The 26,540-nt window shown below is 34.4% G+C and overlaps 1 protein-coding gene across 2 annotated transcripts in view; it reads right to left on the minus strand.

Moving 5' to 3' along the window:
- Positions 1-26,540, minus strand: part of LOC112692944 (zeta-sarcoglycan) — a 106,082-nt gene that overhangs the window by 73,658 nt on the left and 5,884 nt on the right. For both annotated transcript variants that reach the window (XM_025567767.1, XM_025567766.1), the window contains one exon: positions 3,384-3,708. In XM_025567767.1, the coding sequence (XP_025423552.1) occupies positions 3,384-3,596 (213 nt within the window). In that variant the 5' untranslated portion in view covers positions 3,597-3,708. The remainder of the gene's footprint in view (positions 1-3,383; positions 3,709-26,540) is intronic.

The following is a 26,540-nucleotide window of genomic DNA, read 5'->3' on the forward strand; positions in this document are numbered from 1 at the left end:
TAAAACGGATCTTATTATAATCAATCAGTATGAAATACCATAAAAACGATAAACATTTTCATAAAAGTGATTCAACTATCCGGTACATAGTGATTCAAATAAAAACGTCAGTTCAACATAAGTAATATACGATTTGGTTAGGGATTTTCATTTCTGATTCCAATAAATGGTTGATTCTATAAACCAGCGATCACTTTAAGCGGAACTTACTGTTCAAAGAAAATTCACATAAAAATAAAAATCGAATAATAATAATATCGATGATTGCATAATACACATGCGTGTAGTTTAAATCAATCAAATAAACGCATATTCGCTATATTATTATTATTATTTATTGGCCTTATCGTAGCAGAGTCGACAGTCTCGGGTGCCGCCGCCGCCGTACGCAATAATAAATTCAATAAGCCACCGCCGCCACGCGCCGTCCCGGCCAGGTCCTTCTTCTTATGCTCTGTGCGCATGTATGTGTGTAGGTACCTTTGTGTCGGAGGATAAAAGCGGGGAATGAAAAACGACGGCGACGCAGCAATATTATTATCGTTTGCGTTCAAAGGGCAAACGGTGGATCTTTTTTTTTCGTATATACAAATAGCTTGTTGCTTTTTCGAATAGAACGGGAGAGTTAAAAAATACAGAAAAAAATAAATCAGAGGACGATTCTTTTGAAGAGGAATTTTTAATTTGTGTTCCTCCGTTGTTCGGCTTATCGAGTACTTAGAAAAAATACCTCTTACGCGTATAATACAACAATGTTTTTTGTTCTCTTTTCTTCGTTGCGCGCAGATTACTAACCCGGTGACGCCGCAGTGATATGACGATTACGACCGCGTCACTGAGCGGATGGATGGGGAGAAAGGGATAGTGTTGACGACGGTTAAGCGCGGGGGTGTTAAAAATCGTTGTCGTAGAGGGTAAGCGTATAGCGGGGACAAAAAAAAAAAAAATTAGTCAGCAGCAATACAAACAGAGCGAGGGCTATCGTTTACGGGAATACGCAAATACATGCAGTTTACGCGATAATCGCATTGGACGGCGACGTACACGCGAAATAATATCGTTATAGTGTACAACGGGGGCAGCAGACGGCCAGCATTAAACGTTGGAGGAGTGCACGTCGCAGCGACATTGCGGACCGTTTCCGACACGTCCACGTTCGTGTTGTGTGTTAATGCGTGATTAAAAGATTAAAATTAAAAAAAAAAAAAAAATAATAAAAATAATAAAAACCGACAGCTGTTTTTCTCTCTGCCGATTTCGCATAAAACGACGCATTAACATATGCTCACACCCACCGATCTCGCTCTATCTCTGTATCTCGTTCTGCATCACATTCGAAAAAAAATTACACTTACCCGTTCAAAACACATCAATGTACACGTCGTGGTGCGCACATATTGCGTGCGTAATGGGTACGACCGTAACGGTGGTGGCGATGGCAACGATAACGAGAAAAAAATTAAAACGTTTGGAAAAATCGTCGCAGTCTCCTGATACATCTTGTCCTCGTTTCTGGGTCCGGTCATCACTACTGATATTGCAATAACTGCTCAGTGATAGCTTCACCTCCCCCCCCACCCCCGGAGAACAGTTTTTAAACATTAACACGAGACGTTTCCGTTCACTATGCACATTTATAACACTAATTAATGCGTACGTTGAATTTTATACTGCATATTATATGGTGAAATGTTTTGTTACGTGATTCTTAGGTATTCGTTGAACGATAACTAGTTTTTTAGTTTATGTCAACCGATATTATGCACGTGGATATTTATAAAACTCAGATACTGTATATAATGTCTAATTAATGTTCACAATTACAATTTTTCCGTAACATATATACTATCATTAAATATTACTATTAATTACGAGACTAGATACAATATGAATATTTTGCTATTATTAAACCACTATGAGAATAGCATGGTTTTTTTAAGTTTAAGTTGAAAAGTCTTTGCACAGATATTGTACTTACAGTGATAGTTATAGTAGTAGTAGTAGTAGTAGTAGTAGTAGTAGTATTAATAGTATCAGTGGTAGTATTGGTAGTAGTGATGGAATACTGAGTAGATATTGTTATCGTTTCCATCGTCATCGTTGTTTTTTTTTAATTAAGCCGTCGTCGTCGACAAAGTGGATGCCATGTGAATTAAACGCCCGCACAAAATTAATTTTCGTTTTATAATTTTTTTATTTTTTAATTACTAAGCAGTACATTTTTTTAGAGTTTTCAATTTCAAACGAAATGTTCAAATTAATCGTACGAGTTTTCAAAAGCGAACTCCGCGATGGTCATTCTCGCATAATAATATAATTACTGTATTATCGTACGATCATTTTCATCTTATCCGATTTCCAAATTTCTACAGCAATTGCCAAGATAATACTATAACATCTGAGAATGGTTGTACTGATTAATTGAAAGGATCAATTGAAAGGTACCTGGATTCAGTACCGATATAGAAACCTGCTTTATTAACTGAATTAAAAATTGCAAAACGATAATAAATACATGTAAAACAATGTGATAAAAGGGTTTTTAAGAAGCAGCCTTTCTTTTCAATAACAGATAGATGGATGGGTGCTTATGTAAAATTACAGAACCTAAAAATCCATATATCTAAGAAAGTTCATTAAACTTAGTGTAAGTATACGATAGATGTGTTCCTTCTTTTAAGATACTAAATCAGACCAGCACTGAATATTTTAATATAAATGATATTTTCCATCATTATAAAACGTCAAACACTATAAATATATATTATACTCGTATACTGATTACTTCTTAGTATGCCCATAGAAACGATGTGCGTTTACTTCATCAGAACATAACAACCATCCAATCAACGATATATCTGTATGGACAAACATATATATGTATAATATGCACATGTATATACATTGTATATATACCGATTTCCTAAAATGTTTCCTTTTATCATTTCAACTAAAATCTTCAAACGCTCAGTAAAACGTAAGGATTGAAGATCCCACTCAATTCTAGATAGTCCTCCAAGACGCTTACAATGAAAATGATGCACAGGTATATTATAACAAAAAAATAATAATAAAATAAAAAAATAAAATGAAATTTGTCTAAATAATCCATTCACCGTATAACTTCTAAATCATCTATTTAAGCGTTATCATTGGATGGCTTGTTTTTTCATTTTTTGTTTTTTTTTTTTTATTCATGCTATGTTTACATATCACATGTACTAATTATGTGTAATGATATGGACTGTATATTTTGACGAGATAAAAAAAATCCTATCACCATTCTGAGTGTGTGTGGTACCGTATATCGACACGACCCCAAACGACCGAGCACCGCAAAAAAAAAATCTTGTTTATACACACGCGTACGTGTTTGTACTCACGTAATGCTGCCGGTTGGTCACGTAAGAGGTGCACCACTGTTTGGGCTGTACGGTCAGGTACCGTCGGCCGGACGCGGTCGGGTCGGCACCGAAGTCCTCGTCGTCAGCCGCAGCCGTGGTAGCGGCATCGTCCTCGTCGTCATCATCGTCGTCCTCGTACGCGTTGTTGTTTGGTCGCTTGAAATGCCACTGCTGGTTGGCGTGGTGCATCATCGCGGACGTTCCTCCGATCGGGCGCGCCGTCAGCTGCGGCAGTAGTGGACGTGTGATACGACTAGGTCATCGTGGTCATCGTCGTAATCGCACGGCGAACCCGGAGCCGGGGCTGAAACACAACAAACGGAAAAAATCATAAACACTAACCCAGACGAGAGTACCCGACACGATGTCGACAGTACTTGTAGCGTGCGCACCGCGGTGGTTTTCAGTAAAAACAAATCCCGTCGGTCGATACCGTTGCGATCGGTCGCACGATGATCGGATCGAAACGATCGACCTGTCCCGTACGGTTCGAAGTAATGACAATGCAGTACGACATCGCGTACTAATATTGTGACTAGGCGGCGGCCAGAAAAACAGTTTTTTTTAACGGGGGCAGCGAACTTACGTTTAGTTCAATATTTGGATTTCTTATTGAATATAAATAAATTAATTCACGAATAATATAAGGTTGATAAGGCATTGTACTGCATCGTGTTTACATACGTGTAGAACACAGCATATTCACACGCGCGGGGGGGACGATTACCGAAACATTTTCAGACCCTGGCGACACATATCGTATTGTCGTAGATTATTTTCGTACCGTACGTCGTTATCGTTCATTACGTTTATGTGTTAATATTTATCCACGCGTTCCCCGTACATATTGTTGTCAACCGTACGTACTGCTCACAATTGTCTCTCGTCAAACCGCTCTCGCCCTCGTCACCCACTGCTGTTCGGCGCGCGCTCGATCCAACGACCGGCCGTGTATATATATATCTACACATAAACAATAACGGCCGATGGCGTGAAAACTCACGAATTGTCACGTTGTCTTCTGTACGGTGACGGGTGGAGAAGAAAAATTCAAAACTTGCATGTAAATTACGATAAGGTAGACGGATCAAGATTGAAGACGTTACCACCAGAGATGTTCCTATCAATTTTAATGAGAGTGTACCACGCCGACGAGCGTATAATTATGGACATTTTTATGACTTAGACCAGGAGCGCCAACCAGTCAATTATGATTCCTCTTCTTCCACACAAACAAAATCAAACAAAAAAGTTTTTTCTTACTCGCAAAAAAAAAACTATTAATTTTTTATTGATCACCCAAGAATCTTAAACTTTTTGTTTATAAAATAACTTAAACAATTTACATCGAACAGAATCGATTATGACTTTTTGTATATGCAATAGTGGTGTGAAATAAATCCGGATTCTCTGAAAATCCGAAAAATCCGGATTTCGGATTTTGGATTTTCAGTTTTAAAATCCGAATATTTGGGTTTCACATTGTGGATTTCTGTATTCTAAAGCAAGTTGTTTGAACGTTGTTCATCATAATTTTTCAAACTTAAATTATTATAATTGTAATTAAGTATATATTTACATTGTTACTTGTTACTTTTCTGTTAGTTGAACAAAGTATATTTAGGTATTTTTGGATAAATTATTCTGATACTTATAAATGTTGTTACTAATTTCATGTATAAATTGAGTTTAGGTCATAATATCTACACGTTATGCAATATTGATAATTGTTGTTGTTGTTGTTATATTTTCGCTTTAAAAGTTTTTCTATAAATATATTAATTCATTAAAAAAAAAAATGTGTATTTATCAAGGATTTAATATAAGGAATCCATAAAATATATTAATCCAATGTTTCAAAATCCGAAATCCGGATTTCGAGAAAATCCGAATTTGAATTCCAAAATCCGGAATTTTCTCCGAATCCGGATTACGGATTTCGAATTTCATGAATCCGGATTTTCGAACTTTGGTAAATCCGGATTTTTCACACCACTAATATGCAAGCCATACATCAATATTTGTGTCAAATCGTATATCAATCGGTAGTATTATACATATTTCTATGAAAAAATTATTGAACTCGTTATCTTCGTCATTGTAAGAAATGGTTAACCGTTGCGCGTCATACTTGGTCTCGATCATTTCCGGGAGAAAAAACAATAGTTTTATATTAGTAAATCCTGAGTTTAAAAATATAATATTTGCTCATGAGACATTAATTAATTTGGATCAAAATTACTAAATGTTGAGTTTGTTTTATTTAAAGCGATTCTTTTTGGAAATATGCAATACACGACATTAAAAATGTATCGTTAACTAACAATCAATAACCATTAACTTTTCTTATAGAAATGGAGTATATAATATAAAATATAGAATACTATATGTATATATATATATAATAATAAGTATAGTAAATAAGTAAATCGCAACTGCAGATTTAAGATTCAAGCCCGATTCACAGTAATAATGCCATATCATCATAGCTAAATCTCAAATTTAAAATTTTTGAAACATGTTGAGAATTTCAAGAAAACAATTTCCGACCGTTGGAAACAAATATTGGTATCAAATAACTACGTTTCCGTTGTTTCTTATCAGTTGTATGTGAATTGGACATAATTTTCGTTTTTTGTGTCGTATAGTGTTATGCGAGTGTGAATCGGGATTTAAACTTAATTATAAAAATCGGCTACAACTCGTTTGCGCAAATATGCACAACTCGATTGCGCACAAATATTTTGGATACCTGTGACGAAAATCCCTAGTGTCAGAACTCGTTTGCTTATTATCGTTGATTATTATACTCCTCATGACTATGAAAGTTGGTTACTTTTATTATTTTGTTTGATTTATTAACAATAACACTCGCAGGACATTTTTTATTAGTGCATCTAAAATTTGAACATCCACTCATTAAAACACGGTATTCTCTAAATTTATAATCATCAATATTAAAACACAGTTTTCTTCACCGAGATTCAAAAATATTAGAAATTTCTACGCCATATTAAAGTTTACGTCGTCAACACACTAGTCACCACTGTACTGTCCATATACATAGTCCATACTTACCGAAACTTTACTAAAAGTTGTTGGGAAAATCCAAATTTATATAATCTACTGTCTACATAGTCGATTATGAGATAATATTAAGATAATATATTTTATAATTTGTACTGCAATCTGTGACGATATATGTATACACGTCTCATGTGTGTGAATGTGTCGTTGTGCGCATACGAGTCGTCGATTTTCAGGTAAAAAATGTTGAATGTGCGTAAAAGAGCTGCAGCGTAAAAATCTATATAATTTGAAATAAGACCAAGGATCTGATAAAATTTTTATGTTACAATCTTGTTATTCATTAAATAAAATAACTAATTTATTTATTTTTTTTATGTCTTTTATTGTAAAATATTAAAAATAACAAAATTATATAAAATGGTTGTTATTTTTTTTATTTAAATATTTTTAGAGTAGTGTTGTGAAAAAAGGTTAAAATTTATGAGGGGTACAATCTAGTAAAATATTAAACTTAGGGATACGGAAGAAAAAAATGTTGGGAACCGCTGATCTAGTCCACAGTATCAATTTAATAGATACACTTTTATCCATCTATCAACTTTATTATTCCGGGCCCCGATCAATCATTCCAGTATCGCGATATATTCAATAATTATTTTTAGGTATCGATATCAAAATTATTAAAAAAATATCTACGATATACTCGCAATATCGTATCGAATTATTGATATCGTTGGCCAACACTGGTATATAGTATGCGCTTAAAAATTATGTTTCGAACAACTTAAAATTTAGATTGCAACCGATTTTACAAATATCTACGATGCTCTCGTCACAGTCACATCAGAGGTGCGGTGCATCACCGAAAAACGTACACAAGCGTGAATCGGCTTAACGGCGACCCGAAGTTCGGATCGGTTCTGGAGACGACCAGTGGGGGTAAAATTCACGTCGGCGGGTGAAAAATTTCACGCCCACGCTCTCCGACTGCCCAGTGACCGACGAAGAGGGACGAGGGTGGAGAAAATTATAATTAAAAATAAATCTCCGCCCTTCACGGTTGCATCACACGGGTCGTTGAGTTTTCGCTAGAGTCACGAGTTGTACACGCGATTACTGTTCCACTGCTTCGAGTATACATGTACGAATGCGCGTATATACGTATACACAGTCCGATGGTGTTTGGCAAATTTTTTACACTACACCTCTCGCGGACCCTTCGTCCCCGTCAGACATTCGGAATGTTTGATTAAAAAAAAAAAGCACACGCCGGGCGGTGGGGGGTGTATAGGACGTAACGGTAGAGTGTGGGTGGAACTCCACCGTCGCTGCCCGATGATAAAAACACGAGATTTTTATTTTTTTATATATATTTTTTTTTTTTTATATTTATTATTGCGTGATGCCTCTGCTGCAGTGCGGCCGTGCACACGGACCATTGAATTTCTTCCGATTGAATCCCGCCGATCCCCGCGCACCGTCGCCGCCCGCAATAGTAAGCCGACGCGACAGCACAGCAACGCGTACCGCGTACGCAATAACGGCTACAACTGATTTATCATCATTACACTCGCGCCCTATCATTACTATTATTGAAGCACTCCCGTATGTTATGGCCGTACGGTTATAATTACAATAACAAACGAGTTTTGCAGTCATTTTTGCCTCCAATCTCGCCCGTGTTTACCACCTGTAAATCCTGCAACGACCGTTTTCCCAACGGACGGCACCGATCAACACGATATTATTGTTGTCCAACCGAATACTTTTGTTCGCATACAATCTGCTCGAATCAGCACCCACGAAAATTTTTGAGGGTCCCAGGGCTGATCGGTTCTAGGTCCCGTTTACTTGCACGCGTTTGCCGATATGTACATACTACTTTTACAAATTTTAGTACGATCAAAATATTCTATTAAAGGCTGATACGACGGGCCTTCTCGGAAGTACGGGCACCCGGGCTCTAGCTCTCCCTGTCCCACCCTAACACCGGCCCTAACTCAAACTGACCAACTCACACCAAGTGAACACAGTACGTAAGACGCAGTACGAGTACGAGCACACTACACGATTCGTGAAAAAAACGTGTATGGCAAACACCTACAGGAGGAGTGTAAGCACCTGTAGTAACCGGAATATTTGCTGTAATAATAAATATCAAGATATATTTTTATTTTATTTCAGTTTACAGCAATGTGACATTGTATTTTTTTTTTATAGTTTTATTTAATACTTGTGTGAATAATCCTAACATCGAAATGATTATAAAACAACGAGCAGTAAAACATCTTTTCCTAGTTTTCGCAACTATGATTCCGGTATTAAACTGATATATTTTATATAAGTATGGACATATTGATCACTATTATTTAGACATGCAATCGGCTTTTCTGCATTTAAGACAGGTAAAATTGTTTGTTATTAGCAACTTATTGGTTTATCTGCACTCAATGTTTTCGTCTCGGTATATGAGTGTAAAAGTTTGATCTATATTGTTTCGTTTTTTTTTTCTTTGGAACTCCAATCGACATTTGAAGGTTTTTCCACGAAAGTAGACTTATTCATTAAATCATACTGGGACACACTTTACAAATGCACACACCACGTTAAAAATGATATCGGAGGTACAGGGAATATGACGTATTAATCGGTTAATGGAACTTTTCGTCGTTCATATTGTTCATAAGGAGATAACAATGTCATGTACTGCTCATCCCGTGATACTACTTTTATATTACTATCCAAAGAGCATGGAATTCAATAGGGCCAAGTATGAACTGACAAATAAAGAACAAAAAAACGTCCATTTCTTATGAATATACACGTGTATTACAGAAAAAATTCCAAAATAAGTAGTTTTCTCACACTTACTATCCATAGTGACACCCGCCGAACGATTGAGTCACTATTATTTTAATAAGAAAAATAGATTAACATAAGATATTAGCTTAATAAAAAATAATAATGTGTACAAAAAATGCTCTAGGTCGAATTATAATGACGTAATATTTCACTTGTTCAATGTACGTACAATTTAAAATAAAAATACATCATAGTGTAACAACGGCCGTTGGACTACGATAATCAAAACGACTTTATAAGCACTAGGAATAATAATCATGGTGGTAGTAAAACTATCGATGTGTAGAAATAAATGGTGTTACAGAGAAGGTAATAAAAAAAAAAAAATGTACCAATAGAAGACTATTTTATAGGCATTATGTGACGGGATCGCATTAACCGCCACCACAGTTCAAACAGCTATCTCACGCGTACACCACTACCACCCGTAGGTGACAGTAGATCACGGTACCGTCACCTCGATAATGGCCATAGTAATAGGCAATTATGTAAAACCCCCTGCATAGGGTGTGAAGAAGGCCACCTATATTACAATATCAACATTATTATAATAGTATAATGAATAAAATAAACATGTTTGCAATTTTACAGATATTATCATCAAATTCGAAAAGCGAATCATATGCATATACAGTATCAAATGTTTGCAAGAAAGTGAAGAAACAAAACACTTTTTTGAAACGACTTTATAACTTTTATATAACTCTTTTATAACATGCACATGTTATGAAAACCCGACAATCGACATTATTACATGACACACCGTAGCCGAAACCACAAGAAGCTAAATATGAGTGAGCCCATGTTTATTATCACCATCCCTGTTCCTTTATCCTACAGGCATAATGATACCATCGATGCCAACTAACACTAACGATCTTATAAGCTAGATTACTGACTGCATTGATATTTATATTTTTATAAACGGGTTCGGCTACCTACACTATTGTCCAACATCATCTTAGCACCAAACGACAATATCCGTAATTAAAATCAAAAATCCCTGGTATAAACAATTATAATATATATTTATTCGTTATCGTATCATTTGTAAATAATACAATAATAATTATAATGCGAAATTTGTTCCCAGGTCAAATAAAATGTACGAATTCATTCCCGAAAAAGGTGCTTATCGGTATATACATTAATTCGAATTGGTTTCCGAATAAAATTACGCCTACCCAAAATATGTTTTATTGATAGAACAAATAAAAGCGATCTAATTCGAAATATATATAAAACAAAGAAGCCCATTTAAATTAAAATTAAAAGAAATTGCTGAAAAAGAAAAATTTACTGACGGAAATATTAAAAATGTATCTATCCTATGTGAATCCTATGCACTACATATTTAAATTCAACCATCTCTTTACAAGAGTTGAGACAAGACAAGAGTTGAATTCCAACTCAATCCTAGTAAAATGTATATACTCGTACAAATTTTCAATGTTTTATCTTCATGTTTAAAATAATGTGATGCATAAAATATTTTATTTATATGTGTGTATGAATATGCATATATTGAAATTACCAATCCTAAACGCTTTGAATTTTATCCTCTTTGCGCTTTACGATTTTACGATTGAAACATTAATATAAACGTAAATTATTGCAATACCGCAGCGTAAATTTATAATTACATTTACAACATTCTGTCGGCAAAGAAAAATGAACGGGAAAACTAAAAATCATTACAAAATTATGAAATAAAAACTAATAATACTAATATAAACTACTAAACTAATATAAACTTACCTATTCATTACCATTTTTGACATATTTTAAAGCGTAATTAGGTCGTTTGAAGGTTTCCACACATTACGAAAACTTTAAATAACAACTCTAGAAACCTTGAGGAAACCGTTAAGCTTGTTAAATAATAATTTTCCACATATCTAAGGGAATATATACCCACATTTATACATTAATGCATTGTAACAGTTCTAGATTCTGAAATATTAAGCTAAACATCTCTAATAAATAAAGTAATAAAAAAGAAAAATATACTGTACAAATAAGAAAACGACGTCACGCGTCAGCTACACCGGGTGAAGTGAAGTATAAAATAATAATATTATATTGTACACACGGGAGGTCGTATAATTGTTATCGACAATTGAAATCGATCGATTTGAAAACAAATCTGAGAATTTAAAGAACATTTTAAACTTTAAAAAGTACTTATCCTGGTCGTAAATTAGATCTTATTTTTTGTATATATATATATATATATATCCATATACGTATATAATATTCTGTTTGCGTATACATGTTCACAAATTTATATCAATGTTCCTGACATTTGTTTTGAATTCAAATAGCTCACAAATCGTAAGCACCAGAATCAAAATCCAATTCTCTTCTGAACCCAGTGCAACGCGTTATGAAACAATTATATTTTTAATTTTCTCGATAGCGAAGGCTTAAAAAACAGTTTCACGCTATAATGATAATGATAATAATAATAAGAGGATAAACGTATTTTCGATTTGTTAAAAAAAAAAAAAATATATATAAAATTGAAAAACAGAATAAAACATTTCAAATACTTATAAATAGGGAAATGACACAATGAAAACTTGGAAAAGGAAATCATTGTAATGATCGTCAGTTACGTACCACAATATCAGAGTTCAAGAACTTATGGAAATTAGCATATTGTTCAATAATAACTCTAGAAGTGAGTAAGTGAAATACCTAAATAAGATACAAAAAAAAGTTTCATAATACCAAGGGAATATAGTGAGACGATTTTTTTTAAAAAAAATTGGGAATTTGCATATTGTTCAATAATAACTCTAGAAGTGAGTAAGTGATATACTTAAATAAGATACAGAAAAAAGTTTCATAATACCAAGCGAATAAAGTGGGACGATTTTTTTTTTCTATATTTATTTGAGTAATTTTTACATATAAGTTATTAATAACAATTACTTATTATTATCGGCTGATTCAATTGTTAATTATTTTAGAATATTAATATCCTCAGAGTGTAGATAAAATTACAATGACAATATTTTAATTATTGATAATATTAAAATTATTTAAAATATTATAATCTTTTTTTAAATATAGGTATAGTTATAAATATAATAAATATAGTTAAATGTAATTTAATGTACGTGCTTTGTTTATTTTTGGTATGTTTCTTAAGTCAAATACACATGTATACTTTAACATTTTAAAGACGACATTTTTCTAACCCTTGCGTTTAAATGATGTACAATTACTACAACTTTACATAGTCATAATATATACGAGGGATGACTTGTCAGCACTAACACAGATTCTACTGATATTCTACGAATCAAATTGTATTACTTGTTGATCTTAGAATGATAAATACATGAGCATAAATATTATGAATATTAAATTTTCAAATATTATAGCAGTAAATGGTAGTAATAGTAGTAGTAGTTAGTAGTAGCGAATTACTATACTATACTACTATACTACATATACTATAGTATAGGCGTTTGATCTAAATTTGATTTATACAATTTATATTTATTTTTTTTTAATTTTTATTGTTTTGTGTGCACTGTGTGTAAACCACCTTCAGTATATATTACATATTAAAATCAAAAAAAGATAAAAAAAAACCATTATAGAATAAAATATTAAAATTCATAATAACAACTAAATATACTTAAACATAATTTTAAAAAAGATCAAAATCCCTAGGTCGGGTAAAAGGTCGAGTGAGATACAGAGTTCAGTGAATGGTTATTGCAATAATGATATTTTAAACTTGAAATCATGCGTAACCAAGATTTTCAAATGGGAAGCCAAACCCAAAATATTATAAAAAACATAATTAACAATTAACAATAACAGTTTATTTTTATGTTTTGTTTAACGTCTTTTTATTTTATTAATTAAATTTTGATTTATGATCTTAATTTTGACCAATCTAATAATAAGGGTCGTAGATGAAATTTTGAAGAAAACTTGGATTACTTCTTTTTTTTTTTGTAATTTTTTCAGATTTGTTGAAAATAAAATTACTATCAAACAAATTGATAAAAATTAAGATCAAAAGCGAATTCAAAAAATTTTTCGAACGTATAAGATAAACAATAATATAATTATGCGAAAACGTTGATACGGCCAATGGGAGGGCATAGACTACTCCCCCTCCCACCACATGGTCACATCATTGACTTGAAACCTTTGCTTTCGAAAAAAACTATTCTGAGTGAAAGAAGCTGGATGCATCAGTTTATAGTTCTAAAGACATTTTATGTAATAGAAGAACTAAGTTTCTTAATGAGAAATAAATAAATTTATTTATATTTATTTATTAATATTATATTATTATATTTTAATTTATAATTAATTTAACTAATTCAAATATCTGATTTCATCAAAATTTCATTTTGCAACAACTATAAATCATTTTTTTGCTCAAAGACTAAACGAATATTCGCAACTATGGAGAAAATCTTATAAAAATCATACTATCTATAAATACTTAGTGAAAATTTCATCTTATGAGTTATGATAGTGACAAAACTTCGATTTCGTCGAAAACTAGTATGCCATCAATTTAATCGTATTTTTATTACTTGTTATCAGTTTTTCGTGATTATTACAAAAACGGCTTGAAAATGTATAATATATACTCAAAGTATCAACTAAGCAACAATTTTTTTTTATTAAAAATCTCTTTTTATTAAGATGATCGGAGAAATCCTTCTGGTCAAAATGGTGTACACAGACACAAAATACATATCTTGGTTAAACTAAAAAAACCGTTCATTTTAAGGATTTATTTTTACCGTATATTTAAAAAAATGTACAACTTAAGTAAATACTTTTACCATACACTGTATTATATTAGTAGGGCATACATATACATGACAGAAGCATTCGGTTAGAGCAATAAACTTGGCCGGGTGTAATGTACGATCGAGTGATTAGAAACCGTTCATCAGTATCAATAATATGGTTCCCGCTACGAAATTGTCTTCGCTGCAGATGTTTATCGTCGTCGATACTTCGTCACATTACATTATTACGAGTATAATATTTTATGCACATTATATTTCGCGGGGATTCAATTCGACGGGACTCGAGCGATATTATTATCATTAACGGTACTTCGTAATCGTGACCGAATTCGTAAGTGTTATCCATTGCACGCGCGTGTATTATCACAGTGTATTATTATAATATTATAGTACGCAATCGGACGAAAGTATCGTTCTCGTACCGGCGCCGTTGTACTACTACGATTTAATAACAATAATAACGCGTTTTTCATCGTTCGAGCGCGCGAGTTACTACACCACGCCTCCGGCTGTATGCCAGTATTAAACCGTACCTAGCGTATAATGTAAACATTACGCGATCGGTGCCGCTTAAACGTCCGTGTCTTCGCAGACGTGCATAATGTATGTACGCGCGTATAATATATTGTTATTACTGCATCGCACATTGTGGTAATAATAACAATAATAATAATAATACGCGGTAGCATATTCAGTGCGTCGTGTAATCGTGATAACATAATATTATGATACGCGTAGCAGATAGGTCTGGTGTAGTAATAATAATATAATCGAGTATTACTCGCTGCAACAGTGGTGGCGACGTAGGAAGACAAATATCTGGAAGACATGCGAATCGGTATTTACATAAACCGTCGTCGTCGTCGTCAATGACCTACGACGGTCGGGGCAGGGAATTAAATACAGTACAGAAACTGGTAGCGGAACCCGAGATCGCGAACATCGACGGGGGAATAGATTTAATGGTTCTGAAAAGTCTCGAATTATAATCCTCGTGAACGTATTCCAGATATATCACTGCGGATCACATGCGTCTCGGCATCTGTTTTTCCATAGCTTTCGACCGGATCGGAAACGACTCACAAAATTACCGGATCGCACACGTGATCCGAAAAACAAAAACCCACAAACAAATCATTCAAACCGTCATAGTTACGAACAGTTTCAGAATGTCGGTGCATGATATATTATAATACGTTCTGCGTTGTTTTTAAACATAAAATTATTAGGTATTGTATGTTTTCGTCTATAATGTTTCGGATCTTTCTTTTACATTTTATTTTTGGCGATATTTCGGAGGACCGGTCCCTTAACGCTACGCCAATAACAATAACAGTCTCGTGCGCGTTGGCCACCACTCTCTTAATCTTTTCCATTACTTCGAATTAGCCACGATCACCGTGAAATCACTAGAGACCATTGCTATACCATATACTTCTCCGAGTTCTATTATGCCATTATACTATAGTCTTGGGGCTGCAACCTTCTATAACAACAACAAACCACTTTCACTAAAAGTGGTGCAGCTTCAAAACCATAGAGCTCCGTTATAATTATACGAAATCACATCAGTCTCTTACCGAGGCTCTCTATATATATTTACTTATCTCTATCAATTTGTTTTTTTTCATTTTTCTGTAAATTGACTAAATATACATTACTAGAGTTCGGATTTAAATGCCCCCAAAAAAATAAAAATAAATATCCTATCAAAAAATGCATTTATAATCTAAATACTCTAAAAAAATGCCTTTTCGAAAATTAATTTAAACTTAAATTAACTTAAAATAACTTAAATTTACATTAAATTATTTAATTTTTGTATTAATGAAATAAATAAATATTAAAGTCAGAAAAAAATTTCCTGTTTTTCATGTGAAATTATAACCATTTATATAAAATTATATGTAAAATAAAAAAAAAAAATGTGTAAAAATTAAATTTGACAAATCGTATTTACAACATTTTTAAATTATGTTAATGCTAATTAATTAATTGATTAATAATAATACTATGTTAATATTTCAACGAAGTCAATTTTTTTAATGATAATTCGAGAATAAGTCAAAAATGTCTTAAAAAATTAAAAAATGCATTAAAAACGTTAAAATTCCCCAAGAAGTAAAAAATCTGTTAAAAATACAAAAAATTGCCCCAAAAAAAATTTGTAGTTATAATATGGATTATTTGAAACACATTTGTAACTTGGTAAGCATCGCGTAAGATATTCCAAAAAAAAGATGCAAATGCATTGAAATTCGAACCCTATACACTACATATTTATACATTTATATATATTTATAACAGTACCATGTCCAGCATAATTAGCGATCGGTGCCATGAATAATTTTTAACGACCCCACCCCTCTACCAAATATTTTTATACCTATAGGATATAAAGAGGCTACATAAGAATGGAGAAGTTCTATGTAACTTATTTTGTATTTATTGAACGAAAAAAGAAATAACAACTAAAAAAAAAAGTACAAGTAATATAACTCAAACTGTACAAGAAGAACAAATCACTAAACCGGTGTAATTAATTTACAACTCAAATTTATTCGATTGCATAAAAAATAACCTACCTAATAATAATAATAATCACTGATTAAAATAATTAGGTACTTACCTATGCAATTTCTGCGTCCGTGAACTATGATGTGAACACTATCATAGATGGGTTTTAAATAAAATCGTACAACTCGTTGGAGTCGACATTAGTTTATGTCATTAATGATATATATTTTTATTTTTTTAAATTAATTTATAGTAAGACATTCCTAAGCTTATTCAGAACAATGTCAACGATTTGACGTTGAACGTATAAAATATTATGAATTAAAGAATATGGTTAACTTTCAGTAATATTACTTAGATTATGAAAAAGCTTTTGACACCCCACTGATTACATCGCGCTCGGTGCACACGTACTTTTCGCACCCCCTAAGAACGGCCCTGATTTATAATAATAAAATATAACAATTGATGGCTCAGTAATGGTTCAACCAACTATTAACATATGTGTTCACAAACTCTTATGAAATTCTTATTTTCATTTACAGAATTCATTTTTTTATTGAAATAAAAATAAAAATGAAGTAGTGTTCTTGAGTATACATAAAGTGAATAATCGGTATTTCTCATTTCCTCTAAGCGTCTTATTTCGGCAATCGCAACATTTTGAAGATAATTTTATTAATAATACGTAATTTCACTAACATTTAAGAAAACAAGAAGATAAATATATCTATTCGAAATTAAATTCAACATTTTACAAATCACAAACTGTTAACATTGCGGGTTCGGTCATAATTAGCATTAAAGAGCGCGCGCGATTAACGTTAGGATATCGACGAAAACGTGGCGGTCCACACTTGTCACGGTTCTATTCGGCTTCCGTTCTTGTGCTCGTTGCCGTACTCGTGTGCGCATTATAGTTACCCTGACATTCGCCGCATCGCCAGCACTAACTTTCAATTATGTGGCGCAACCCACGGTCCCCTCGTATACCGTATTAACGCATATTAAAACATCACGTCGTCATGTTGTACGTGGTTAAACGTAGGTATATGGATTGCCCGGTTAGCACAGGTATAAACACGATCCTAACTCGTCGTAGATATTTTACGATTTATCAAAGTTATAGATCAAGATAACATCATTGACGATAACTACGATGTAAAGGATTTTATGTTACATATTTGATAATCAATTATCAATGTATATCAAACCATGTATGTTTTTGTGTGTTGATTAAAAACGAGATCATACGAATAGATTATGTTTTTCAAGACTTTAGTGACGGGAAAAGATTAAAATACGAGTATGATAATTTTAGATTATATACAGGTATATCGACGCCGTGATTAATAATTAGTATGTGACACCATGACGACTGTAATATGGTTAATAGGTACATAATGATTATGAAAATTGAAAATCATGGAAACCGTCAACCACATCAACGATAACGAAATACAAAAATCGTACGTAAGTTGATATGTGTTATTATTTTTTAACTGTTTTAAACATAATCAATTATTAAAGAATAATTCTTATGTATCGTTACGAGTGTTCTGCAATACAACGCATATCTCAATCGCGTATTGTCAGTAAACACCCAGAGGTTTCTCGTTGAATTCAAAACTATAGCCCATACAACGCATTATCGCTAATAATGACCTGTTATAATTTTATTGTGTATTATTTCGGTGAAATCATTAAATTTTTTTTTTTTTAACCATGATACTAAAATACAGACTTATTCCAGCAAAATACGACCTAGGTACTAATACTGCGACACAAGCATAGTTTTAATTAGCACGCTGTGCACGCGTATTCCACGTAAACTCATCATATACATTTATACAAAGCTCGCGGCTAGGGTCATCGCGAATGTTTCAAATAATTCGTTGGTGCGGGCAACGGGCGACAAGTGGGCGAGAGCGACGTGCACACAATCATTCGGGCATTATTATTTCTACCTTACTTACGCGGCGGCGGTATAGCACGCACCCCTAGTGCACCGCAACTGTGCGCATAACTATCATTACCGCATTCTACGTGACGGTCACTGCACCGGTGCAACCGTTATGTCGGTATAGAGCGTACAGCTACCAAATGTATATCGTTACGACACAATTATATGTACAACGTGGCGGGTGAAAACGAACGCGTATGCGATTGCAGCGCTCGCGGCTCGAGAACGCACGGGGTGAGTGCTCGACGTTCCAGGAAAGGTATCGGTCGTAACGATATTGTCAAGAACGATTTCATAAATTCTCTTCCGCCAGAGCTGTGCTCGGCCGAATCAATGGGTAAACACGTCTGGTCGCCGTAGCTCAGCTTTTGTTCAAATATGCCGGCACGGTTGTACGACACGACTGCGAGTATCTACGCAGTATCCGCAGCAGTTGAAATGCATTCGTATCGCATTCCGCGGATAGTAATCACACCTAACCTAATCCGTGACGATATCGCCTGAATGGTATGCGAGGGTACACTGTTTTTCCTTTTATCTTTTGCAGCTAACGCACGCGCAACTAAGTCGATTTCTCTCGTCCTTTGCGTATTTCCCATGTTTGTCGTCCTGCCACGGTGTCCGGCAAATCTCAAGGGTAACAGCTCCTCTCATCCCCCACTGTATCACTAATATACGTTTAATGCGTTCACCTCCTCCGCCACTTATCTAAATATATATATATATATAAATACCCCGCGCATTCGAAATCACACTGCACTACCCCGCGAGATCACTACCGGACGCCATCCGTCCACCCGCTTATTCGTCCACGAACGCAATAATAAAATGCCGTTGTCGTCTCCTCTGTCTCTGCCCGGTCCGTTTAAATTGACTTTCCTCTACACCCGCTACCTACACCTCCCGCTCATAACCGACGCCACCAACGGCGATTTAATCGAATTTCACGAGCAATTAACCGATATCTCGTACCCTCTACCTCGCGTTCCCCTGTCATACCCCCTTTACCCGATTACCACTGCAGCTCTCTACACACGTTTTCCTCTATAGAATACTCCATCCACTAACATTCTCTCTCGTTGTATCTCTCTCTTATCAATCTCTTTCACCCCTATTTCTCATTCTCTTTCTCTTTATCTCTCATTCTCACTCCCTCTCATTCTATTTATCTTTCTCTTCCACTATTTTTGTAGCACACACACATACATACACACAAACACACACATGCAGCTAAAATTTTTTTTCACGTTTCCTCCCTGTTCCTCAACAAACTGATTGAACCTCCTCGCCGTTGTTCCTGTCAACGAAGGGCGGAAAAAATTATAGTGAACTGACGGCGACCATCAGCATGTGCTACTCTATACGTACCTATTGCACCGACTTGCAACAGTACATATGTACACACACACATTCACACACATACATAGACCCCACACAAGAATTTTTTTTCCAATTCTGATACATGTAGATACATGTATATAATGTACTAGTATATATATGTACACATTTGTGTATGTGTGTAACTTATCACACAAGTTAACATATATTTATTTATTTATATATGTAGATAGGGAAACAATCGACACAGCGGGTAGTGGCGGAGATCGACGCATTGGTTACAAATCGCTCATGTTTTTTTTTCTCTCCGGGTATTTTTTTTTCCAAACTAATGCTCCTGCAGCCTTTATATTATTTAATCCCGCCATAGTCAGCCGAGTTTTTTAGAGAAAAAAAAAAACACGTGCGATGTCTGCTACTGCCGGTACATGACAGCCGTTAATTTTTCAACGAGCACATTGATCACTACCACCGCTGATTTCACGTCCTGCTGCTGCATCCATCGCAAAGTATACACAAAGGTTATTATGAAACGACGACCACTATACTAACTTTTATTTACTTGATCATCACGCTACGGTACGTTAAACGTACTGACCACTCAGTTATCTGCCACTATAACTCCGATTGTTAGTAATACCATTATGTTCCGAAAAAGGAATACAATAAAATAAATATTTATTTGTTGATCTATTGAAAGCCATGAAAAGTATGGATTTTCACTTATTAGCTTCGTTATATTTTTCAATATATACGTCTAATTTACCTTGATTTTTTACTTATTTCATTTAAAAAATTAACACTAATAAACGATAATTCTTTTTCTTTTTTTTTGACTGTCCACGTACATAGAAGTTTTAGAGGGTTATTATTATTACCATCGCACCATAAAATGTTAAATATTGACATGTTTGAGCATTTGCAGAATAATCCGTAAGTGAAACCACTCGAATGGTGTTCTATACATTTCGATCTTTTATTTGAATCACCCATTGAATACAAATAGTTTTATAAGTTTCCGGACAGAAATGGACGTCAGTGACTAAATTATATCAAAAAACAACGGAAAAATGATCGTCACTGTCGTAATCGTCACGGGCACGGCGATGGCGTACATCGGAGTAGTCTTCTTGCGATGTGTACGTTATTTACGGGGCTGCGGTGGGTGGTTATTAATTTCGGAAAACAACGAATGAACAAACGTTTATAATAATAATAATAATAATAAGAATAAGAAGAGTCGACATCGTTGTCAGCAGAAAAGTTTTTTGACCCCTCGATCGGTGGAAAAACGTTTGTTATTATTATTCTCTCCCCCAACTCGGCCATCCCCGCACTACCACGGCCTCTACTTAACCGTCCCGACGAACCAAAACTATAACGACGATACGGATCGCAGCATCCGTTGTGAAACGTTTAACGAGTGAAACAACGACGTACACACACACATTCGTAAACGTACATAAACATTCATTTGCTCGCGCACAAGTTTTCTACTGTAATTAAAAATTGTTTTTAGATACGCGCGCGAGAGAGTTTCACGAGAAAAACACTCGTTTCGGAGACCGAAATCATCGTTATAAAGCGTTGGCGTCCGAAACGTCGGCGTACATGCGAATATATAGGAAGGCCTTCTCTCGGCTTATGCGGGGGCTCGTCACGTGTCCTTTGGCTTTTTTCACGATTGCCGTGTTTCGATCGTCAAATATGTCAGTATCCCTCCTTCTCACTCACAAATTGAACGATAAACATAAATTTTGGACAACAATTCGATTATTCATTTAACATGCACAACTGTTAACTTAGATATTCCGACGATAGTAAATTTAAATAATACAAAATCGTGTAAGCCTCGCAAATAATTAAAATACTAATAATGATCCTGTACAGTTTTAGTAGTAATTAAAGACACGACACGTACCCAAATACACTATTTGACACCCGTACTTCGTCATAAACACGTATTTTGTTGGGTTTTCACCTGTTCGCAGTGACGCCGACTTGTATTTTATTTGGTGGGGCAAAGTATAAAAATTTATTAATACCACCACCCAAAAAGTTAGAGCAAAATAATTACAGGTTACATGATTGGTTGATTATATTTTAAATTTAATCATCATAAAGTCGCTCGTTTCGCTCGCAATGTATCACTCCAATTTCATCTATTATATAGGTACTATTTAGCAGTGGCGTATTCAGGAGGGGGATTAGGGAGTTACAACCAACAGCCCGCACTATTAAGTCTATTTTAGAATACGAATCTATTTATTGTTAAATGTGCTTCTTAAAACAGCACATAATAATAATAATATAAATTATGATTGAGTAAAATGCCTCATATTTTATCATAAATTAATAGTCATATAGACTGAAAATTATAATTATAAATTAGGTATTAACTGTTACCTATTTAGTTTACTTATTGCTTACCTACTTCATAGTGATTTAAAAAAAAACACTTAATACAGGGGCGTATTTATGGGGGGGTCCGAGAGGGCCCGGGCCCCCTCCGAAATGAAAAACACCATTTTTAAAGATTGTTATTTTTAACATGGATATGTCTTAATGCTGGGGGTTTCCGAAAATTTGTTGCGACACTGAGAATGTTGCTTATGTGAAAATTTAAAATTTTATATTTATAAAATATGTTTATTCTTTTAAGAAAATATGTGGTGAATTTTGAGTGACTCTAATAAAAAAATTGTTTATTACAATGTAGTTTTTATATTTTTAAAAAATAAAAAATCATTAAAAAAATTGAGTTTCTTATTTTTCTGATGGTGTAAAGACTGTCGAGAAGTCTTATAGTGTTAAAGTAATTTTTTTCGTAATAGTGTGCTTCCTCTTTCCTTCCACCCAAAAATCAAATACATAATCGGCCCCCTTCGAAATGAAAACCTATATACGCCACTGACTTATTATCAATTTTAAGCGCATATAAATATAGATTCAATTATTTAAATATTAAATACGTTATTAAAATTAAAGAAATGTAAAACAAAAAACAGTTTATTTAATTTTTTAAACGACTATAATTTAAAAAAAAGATGTTTCAAAAATGTTTCACGGAACTATTGGTAATTTAAGTAGCTATCTTAAAATTTTGAAAAGTTTGTATTTGCATGTTGTATAATCACTTATAATTACTGATGAGAATCGAGAGGCGTTTAGCTTCATCATGTGTGTGAAATAAATATAAATATCAATGTACGCCTTTATACTCGATATCGTTTAAAGCATGCATTGATGTACGAATTGCTCTATCGCATCATAGTACTCGTATGCTACCCATCTACAGATCGACTGTCATTTATTGTGTACATTCCTAAGATTTACTACCTGGAGTGTAAATTTATACACCCAACCCACCCCACATCCACCCAAACACCAGACACCCACCACCATAGTTAAATGAAGGGGCGAACTGCCCCATAAAAGTTCGTGTACGGCGCCACTGCCTGATCGATTCAATGAAAATTTTTATTCACGTAAATAATTGGTAAATGATCGGTACGACAACGTGTTGTATAGGCAAAAGTAAGACACGTACGTGTTCGGAACGTATTGTCCGCATAATAGTGCGGAGCAGTAAACCGATCGTTATTTATTAACGTGAATCGCCAAAACATCGAGTAGAAGAAAATATAGCTTTATAAACGTTTAATCGAAAATGTAACCAGTACGACTGTCGGGCGCCGCCCGTAATCCGGTCAATTAAAACAGGTATTATTGTAATATTATGCATAAATACACCACGTTTCACCTCGGAAGTGTATACGAACTGTGTATCGCGTCCCTGCGAATACGGACGACGACTACCCGCCCCCAACCGTATGCCGGTATCATTTCGCGCGCATGTTCGTGACCGACCGAGTGGCACGACTACTGTTTTGCAACCGCTGATGGCGCGAGTCCCGATTTATCTCGATGATGTACGACGACGCGTCGCAGGATTCCGTTTATCGTGTCGTACGCGCGCAGCGTTATCGTTTACGTACATATACCTATTCCTTTCGTTTTTTTTCCACCCATCGAGCTCGTTTAGAAACAACATGCTATATTACGCGCATTCAAACGGGAAACGTTGTCGTCTCACTTCCTATCGCTGTGACTGCAACGCACCGGAATAAAATAAATAGAACATCTCGAGTTGTACTATTATTATTATTATTATTATTATATCGGATCGTATCTAATATATATAAGAAAATAATTTAGACGCCTTATTGTGTGTAGTGCAATGTCTGCGTCGCGTTGAACACGTCGTATAAAAACAAGTTTAACAGCCGCCGTATGGAGTAGTTCGTACATGGGTGTTGTACGGCATCCATGATTGCCACGTATTGTACGAGAACACACGCGTCGACTAATAAAATCACGCGAGGAAGTGCGTCCGCCGTCGTCAATGAAATTCTACTCCCCCAACAATACGGCCACTACCACTCCCCGGCCCTGCATTATTATTATTATTTTTCTATTTTTTATCATACGGCGAAAATTGTCGAAAACGATCGTTTGACCATGTGACGTGATGTTTAACACACAACAAAACACTGCGCGGCTCGAGTTCGTCGATGACTCGAGGAATCATGTTCGAAACGTCGAGTTCGGAGGAAAATTCTCGGCATTGCGAAACCTCACGAATCGTTTTCAAAGTGTCCCTCAAAACACGACATTCGACGCGAGTCTACTGCAAAATTACACCACTGGATCTGCAGCGTCAGGTCACGTTTTTTATTTTACCTTCTCTTTTATTACACGGATGCGGAACAACAATAATTTTCACCCTTTTCGCTGAAAATCGTCGACTTACTGCCGTAGCCGTACGTGATAAAAAAAAAAAAAAAAAAAAACGTTTACACGCACCGTTGTTGCACCCGTCACGAGACAGTTCGAACAATGTGAACTCGAGTATTTACAACATCGTGGCCGTTTTCCCCGCCTGGTACTTAGCAGATGTAAAAGCGTAATGCAAATATACAACATCAACATATAATTAGTATACTACGAGCGTTAATTTACGACACGAAGAATTTAATAATACTTCGTATACGATCGTTACGAGAGAAGTAAAACACAAAGATTACCTACAACTAGCTTATATTTCTTCGTCGAACTCAATATGTATATCCTCGCTACAATACAAGAATATGTCAACATTTTTTTATTGTACGACGACAACGACAACGAAAAAAACCCCATGCGTCTAATGCGTTGCAATTCTTTGACCAGGATAAGGATTAAAAAAACTCACTAAAAAATCAATTTTTTTTTTGTTCATCACTGCCAGTCAAAAATTTACATAATTATAATAATTTACCTATTTTTCGATTCATTCGGAAAATATATCATGAAAATTCAGAAAAATAATCTCTTTCGACATGTTAATAAAAGAATAATATAATATAATATAATAATTTCTAGTTATTTAAAAATCGAGTACTGACAATGGCGTAGTTACGGGGAGGGTGTAAGGGGTTTGCGACCCCCCACAAATTTTTTTTTTTAATGATATTTGATTATTTATTAATATTTACATATTATAGAATAATATTTTGATTTTACTATAATTAGGTATATATTAAAAATTGAGTAACAAAATAATTTTCATTAAATACGAGACATAATAATAATACTATTTTAAATATAATATTATTACATATGACCTCGTTTTAAGATATACTAAGAACACTTAAAAACTTACTCTTAAACACCTCCTCCCTCCCCAGAAAAAAATTGTATCTACGCCACTGAGTACTGTTATGTATCTAACCAGTATTATAAACACGGAAAACGTCAGATAGCATAGATTAGGAAAAATTTTAAGAACGTTTCGAACGTAATAATGCTCAGGAAAAATCGTAAGAACTGATTATTTTAGTTATGAACATACAAAATATTAAAATGTAGTACTTGTTGTGACCATAATGTTTTTTTTTTAAAAAAAACACTCAATTTACCGTCTGGAAAAGCGTTTACGGAAGAAAAATAACCTTAAGGAAAACCTAATTGTAATCTACTGATTCGAACAGGATATAAAAAATGTGTTCACTGTATGCATAAGTCGAAGTGAACATTATTCAACTTCGTTCGTCCGAATGCACACGTTGTCACGGACGGCGTTTAAATTCATCATACATATACACTTCACAATGTGTATGTTTTACGTATACATATATATACATTGCTTATCATGGCTTGAACACTGCAAGTCAAAATATTATAACACTATAATCAGTAGTTACCTACTACATTGATTTATTGTGGACTAGTTAAAGATAAATTTTTCTTCCCCTGTTTACCTTACCGTCAGCTCGGTCACTCCTCAACCACATAACTTAAATATATATAATATAACACACACACACACATTAGAGCCGTCATTGCTTCAACTCCGGAGTCATCTCGTTACGACTCCTCACCACCGCGTGTCGCCTTCAATACACACCGTTTCTCCGTTACCCTGCACACCGTTCCTCCGTCGTTTAAGTAGACCGGATTAGAAAGAAACAACAACGAACGAAAACCAAGACGACGATAAATGAATGAATAATAAATGCCCTTCTCGATTCCGCGTGTTCCGTCATCGACTGGAGAATCAAGGGATTTATATACATATATATGTATTGT

The sequence above is a fragment of the Sipha flava genome, unplaced genomic scaffold (genome assembly GCF_003268045.1).
Source record: "Sipha flava isolate LNK unplaced genomic scaffold, YSA_version1 79_pilon_pilon, whole genome shotgun sequence".
NCBI classification, from domain to species: Eukaryota; Metazoa; Arthropoda; class Insecta; order Hemiptera; family Aphididae; genus Sipha; species Sipha flava.